Source organism: Zea mays, chromosome 9, assembly GCF_902167145.1.
Source record: "Zea mays cultivar B73 chromosome 9, Zm-B73-REFERENCE-NAM-5.0, whole genome shotgun sequence".
In the NCBI taxonomy this organism is placed as follows: Eukaryota; Viridiplantae; Streptophyta; class Magnoliopsida; order Poales; family Poaceae; genus Zea; species Zea mays.
In genome coordinates, this window is record NC_050104.1 from 115,239,523 (window position 1) to 115,244,629 (window position 5,107).

At 43.5% G+C, this 5,107-nt stretch overlaps 1 protein-coding gene across 2 annotated transcripts; it reads left to right on the forward strand.

Annotated features, from left to right (window-relative positions):
- Positions 1 to 221: 221 nt before the first annotated feature.
- Positions 222 to 4,722, forward strand: LOC100217109 (uncharacterized). Of its 2 annotated transcripts, none has more exons than XM_020543508.3 (2): positions 222 to 754; positions 3,535 to 4,681. In XM_020543508.3, exon 2 carries the CDS (start codon positions 3,576 to 3,578, stop codon positions 4,320 to 4,322), a length of 747 nt encoding a protein of 248 aa, XP_020399097.1. In that variant the 5' UTR covers positions 222 to 754; positions 3,535 to 3,575; the 3' UTR covers positions 4,323 to 4,681. The 2 variants fall into 2 exon arrangements, with proteins under 2 accessions (XP_020399097.1, NP_001136950.1); NM_001143478.1 differs by having other exon boundaries at positions 390 to 534; positions 3,535 to 4,722.
- The last annotated feature ends 385 nt before the right edge of the window (positions 4,723 to 5,107 follow it).

The following is a 5,107-nucleotide window of genomic DNA, read 5'->3' on the forward strand; positions in this document are numbered from 1 at the left end:
TCGATGCGGACAACCGCTGAGACGCAGAGTGTTAAGGGTGGTCCAGTACCATGGGGTATTATGCTTAACAGTGCAGCCATTTCCCAACTAAACACACCTCATCATCACGACCTGCACAACCACCTTCCGTTTCCACGTCGAGTTAAATATCTCCGTACCTCACTGCCACCGACGTCTGGGCCCGTGTCAAAGCCCAGAACACCACCCAGACGGCTTGCGCCCAGGCCAAACCCGAGCTGGGCGGCCTCAGTACGGACCTAGGCAGAGGCCTGGCCTGGCCTGGACCCGGAAGCGCCAGGTGGTGCTGCCAATGGGACGCACGCCCTCGCTCCGAGGAGAATTTAAGAACCGAGGGGAGAGAGGACTAGAGGAAAGAGAGAGGGGGAGGTCGACGAGACAGAGAGAGAAGGCCAAGAGGCTTCCTCTCCCCATTCCTCCCTTCCGTGCCCTAGCCGAGCCAGCCGCGAGGAAGGAGGCATCCCGCCGTCTCGCCTGGCGCCCGCCCGTCGGCCGACCTTCTGCCGCAGCTTCCAAGTGAGCGTCGGAATTTCTGTCCTTGATTCGCATGATCCGGTGTTTTCTTGGACCTCTCGCGGCCATCTTTGGAGGTTCTTTGCGCGTTCCTGTTTTCGATGTGGAATTGGGGTTTGGGGGACTGTCACCGCTATAAAGCTGCGGCCTGCCAGGCGCAAAATTGGGCTAGAGGAAAGAACGGACCTGAGCTTCGCTTCTTGCTGCCGCTGCCGCTGCCGCGGTATCTCTCCCTGCTCTCGTCGTCGATCTAGTTTTCTCAGCTGTTTCTTTAGTCCGAGTAGCTGTAGCGTATTTTTATGCGCGCTGTACTGGAGGGTATTTTACTTTCCACATTTTCACCTAAAAAGCGTTTAATTTAGTCTGACGAAAGATTGACTACTAAAAATAGCGCTCCTTTGAAAACCGTGTGTCTTCAGTCCGTGGTCAGACCGTGTCGGGGGATCGGCTTGGTTTGTTTCAAACCTTCTCGTCCGCGAATCTCTATTCCTCTATGCTCGAATCGCTTATGCTCCATTGCTCCATTTTGCTGCTTTGGATTACTTGTTCATCTTTGGGTACCCACCGGCCACCGCAAACAGTAATTTGCCTCTTTTTATTTAATTACAAACGAGTCACGGCCCTACCAAAGAACACGATGAAAAGAAGCCTACACTGTCAGATTCTAGTAAAAAGAAGTTCTGCTACTCTGTTTTTGAAAATTTGACAAAAGATTAGGAACACCATCATAGATCTGTTCTTTTTGTCCCCATAACTTGTTCACGGATGACCACCATTTTTGGGAACCGGTGTCCATCTTTTAGGTAAAAGCAAAGTACTTGAGGTGTTCAGTTTTGTGCTTGTATGTGTGGCTCTGATGGTACCCTTCAGATGTTCTGTCAAGAGCAATCCTGTACACAAGTCATTTCACTGTTTGCATTAAATCAATCAGAGGAATAGTTCTCATACAAAAGTTCATTAATATTCTCTTGAGCCTTATATTCCTAAGTTTCTAGGATCCTAGGTTGGCTTGAATATTGCCCTAGTCACAGTTTCTAGATATCGTTCTAGTTCTAGCCAAGAATATCTTGTAGGATCGTGAACCGTGATCATGATTTACATGCTACCCTCTCCTACTGTAATCGATTGTAAATAACTGCATGGCATATGATGTTTTATTATATAAAGATGTAATGTCCTTCATTTGTGCTATATGTTTATGTATCTTTTTTTTATCATATTTTATTTTTTTAGACTCATGTAAATTATTGTGTAATTATAGTGCTACTAGTGTTAGTTTTTTTCCTTCCCAAAATGTCATGTATTCATGACTGGGAGCTATTATTTTTAGAGTCTTGCAACATGTTAAATTATTAATTTGAGCATCGTTGATTCTATTTAAGATCTGGAACTTGACAACCTTTATCTGTAATACACTTAAATGATGATCAGATATAGCTTAGATCCCTATAACTTTAATAACTATCTCAATAATCCAAGATCCCCTGACCCAGCAGATCCTCGGTCCAACCACATGGTTCTTGAAGGTGGCCAGGGCTAAGCCAAAGAGGACATGTGTCAATGGCCTTGCAACTACCACTAGTTCAACCCAAGAAGTCTTACATTGTTGGCTACATGCCTACATCCTATGGCCACATGACACCTTAAGCCAGATGTTCGGTTACTCTTAAGTTATCCACAAGTTCTCATTGGCGCATTGCTTCACACAATCCGACAAATGGATGACGACCTTGGAAGTTTGAAATGGATGACGACCTTGGAAGTTTGAAACCGCTAATCGTCATGCTATTTTGCGACAAAAGAGTTAGTAGGACCCACCTATCCTTGGTATTAAAAGACTTTATTTATTCTAGAATGTCTAAAAGTTGTAAAATGGGAAGGGATTGCATAGCATTCACTGATTGATGTAGTAGTAGCACGACATCCTTCTTGTCGGTATATATATGCCCATTCACTACATGACACTTGTGCAAATAAAAGAAACACATGATACTTGTGAAGATCGAAAATAAGTTATCCAGTGGAACGAGAAGGTAATTGGATAGCATTCACTGCTTGCTGTATTTGTAGCACATCATCCTTATCCAATAGACATATACTTCTGGAATTTGAAAAAATACACGGTACCTGTGGAATTTGAAAAGATAAGTTCTCCAGTGGAATTGGTTTTGCTTGGTATTGGTAATTACAAGGTTACTGCCATCTTTCTGTTATGTGTTAATGGAAATAATTAGAATTAATGTAAGTCTGTCCATCTGGTCGAGTCCGGATTTTTTGAGATCTGATTTTTGGTTCTGCAATTTATGATTTGCTCCAACTTGGACACAAACCTCAGCATTCATTTAGTTGTCATCCCCTTTCTAATTAAGAAGTCATACTCATGGCTAACATTTTCTGGTCTAACCACTATTATGGAACTGGTTGTGTATGACATCCTATCTTCCAGTGTTCCAATCTGAGATTATCGGCATTTTTATTTTAGTGTGCCACAGGAAGGTTTGTCAGAGCTGTGATCTTAGATAGGTCATTGTAGGTCTTTTTTCAATCTGATTGTGGTCTGGCCGAATGAACAAGTCAATGATTCTAAATGCATTTTCTAATACCTGTGAGCCAGATATTCTACCATTTTCTTCAAATATGAGCATGCATTCATATATGATCATGCTTTTGAATTGAAATGTAGGAATATATGGTTTGTCGCTATCTGTCTGCATTTTATCATTTTATCCCTCTGCATCTGTTGTCTTTATCTGTTGGAGATATTTAAATGTTGGTTCTTTGGATGCTGAGGCAGAAGCTGGTCTGCCAGGGTTATCCAAGAATGAAAATCAATTTAAATACAATTGCAAGAGATCAAGTTCATGCACACAAAATAATCATGTTCGTCAGATGAAACATCAACAACCTTGTTTTACTTCTTTAAATTACATAGAAGTTCAGGACTATTTCTAACTTTCCTAGTTAAATTTGAGCTGATCTATTAATCTGTTTCTTCTTTTGCAGTTGTAAAAAGATCATAGATTTTTGTGCAAGAGCGAGTGGATATGGAACCATCCCCTCAGCCTATGGGTGTCGCTGCCGGTGGGTCACAAGTGTATCCTGCCTCTGCCTATCCGCCTGCAGCAACAGTAGCTCCTGCTTCTGTTGTATCTGCTGGTTTACAGTCAGGGCAGCCATTCCCAGCCAATCCTGGTCATATGAGTGCTCAGCACCAGATTGTCTACCAACAAGCTCAACAATTCCACCAACAGCTCCAGCAGCAACAACAACAGCAGCTTCAGCAGTTCTGGGTTGAACGCATGACTGAAATTGAGGCGACGACTGATTTCAAGAACCACAACTTGCCACTTGCGAGGATAAAGAAGATCATGAAGGCCGATGAAGATGTTCGCATGATCTCAGCTGAAGCTCCTGTAGTCTTTGCAAAAGCTTGTGAGATATTCATACTGGAGCTGACACTTAGGTCGTGGATGCACACTGAGGAGAACAAGCGCCGCACCTTGCAAAAGAATGACATTGCAGCAGCGATCACTAGGACTGACATTTATGACTTCTTGGTCGACATTGTTCCCAGGGATGAGATGAAGGAGGACGGAATTGGGCTTCCTAGGGCTGGTCTGCCACCCATGGGAGCCCCAGCTGATGCATATCCATACTACTACATGCCACAGCAGCAGGTGCCTGGTTCTGGAATGGTTTATGGTGCCCAGCAAGGGCACCCAGTGACTTATTTGTGGCAGGAGCCTCAGCAACAGCAGGAGCAAGCTCCTGAAGAGCAGCAATCTGCATGAAAGTGGCTGAGAATATTGCTCAGAAGCTATCACCTGATTCAGAGTTCTCATTTTAGGTTGTCCAAACTGCAGGTTTTCTTAGTAATATCGTTGGTTATCAAACTGAAACAGGCGATTCTAAGTAGGGTGTAGCATCATGGTAGTTTCATTTCTGCTTGTGATGTTAGTTGAAAGGATAATGATTAGTGGCTAGTGGATTAAAGTTACCATACCATTTCCTTCTATTCCGAAAGTTTGCCTCCATGAGGCCTCTGATATGACGTGCTAGTTGTTAATGCTTCTATGCTCTGCTTGTGCTGTACAGTTCAAGCTGTTTTTTTGGTTGCTCTTGATTTGTAGCATGTAAGGTGCTGTTAATTCTTGGGAAATTCGTTCGAGACCTCAATATAGTTGAATTCTGAGATCCAGTAGAGTTGGGGCTTGGATAAGACCAAGTCAGTCATTTCCACTGAATTTCCTCGAGAAGCTGGACGCGCCTTTGTTACATATTTGAAAAATCCGAAGTACCCTTAACAGCATTTCTGAATACAACAGATAACTTCTCTCATGGCATAATGTGTCAATGTCGTCGCCCAAATTTGACTGGAGTTGGCAGTGTTTGCAATTAAGGATTGTTCCTTGCTGCTGAGGTTTTCTACTTCTGTTTTTGTCTCGCGGGCACTATCGCAATCAGTGCGCGAGTCCAAATGGCCCGCTGTGCGCTGAACAAGGGTTTCTCCGTGCACTGAACTCCAGAAGCAGAAGAAATCTGCAGGAGCTTATGGCCGTGTTTATTTCAGCTTTTT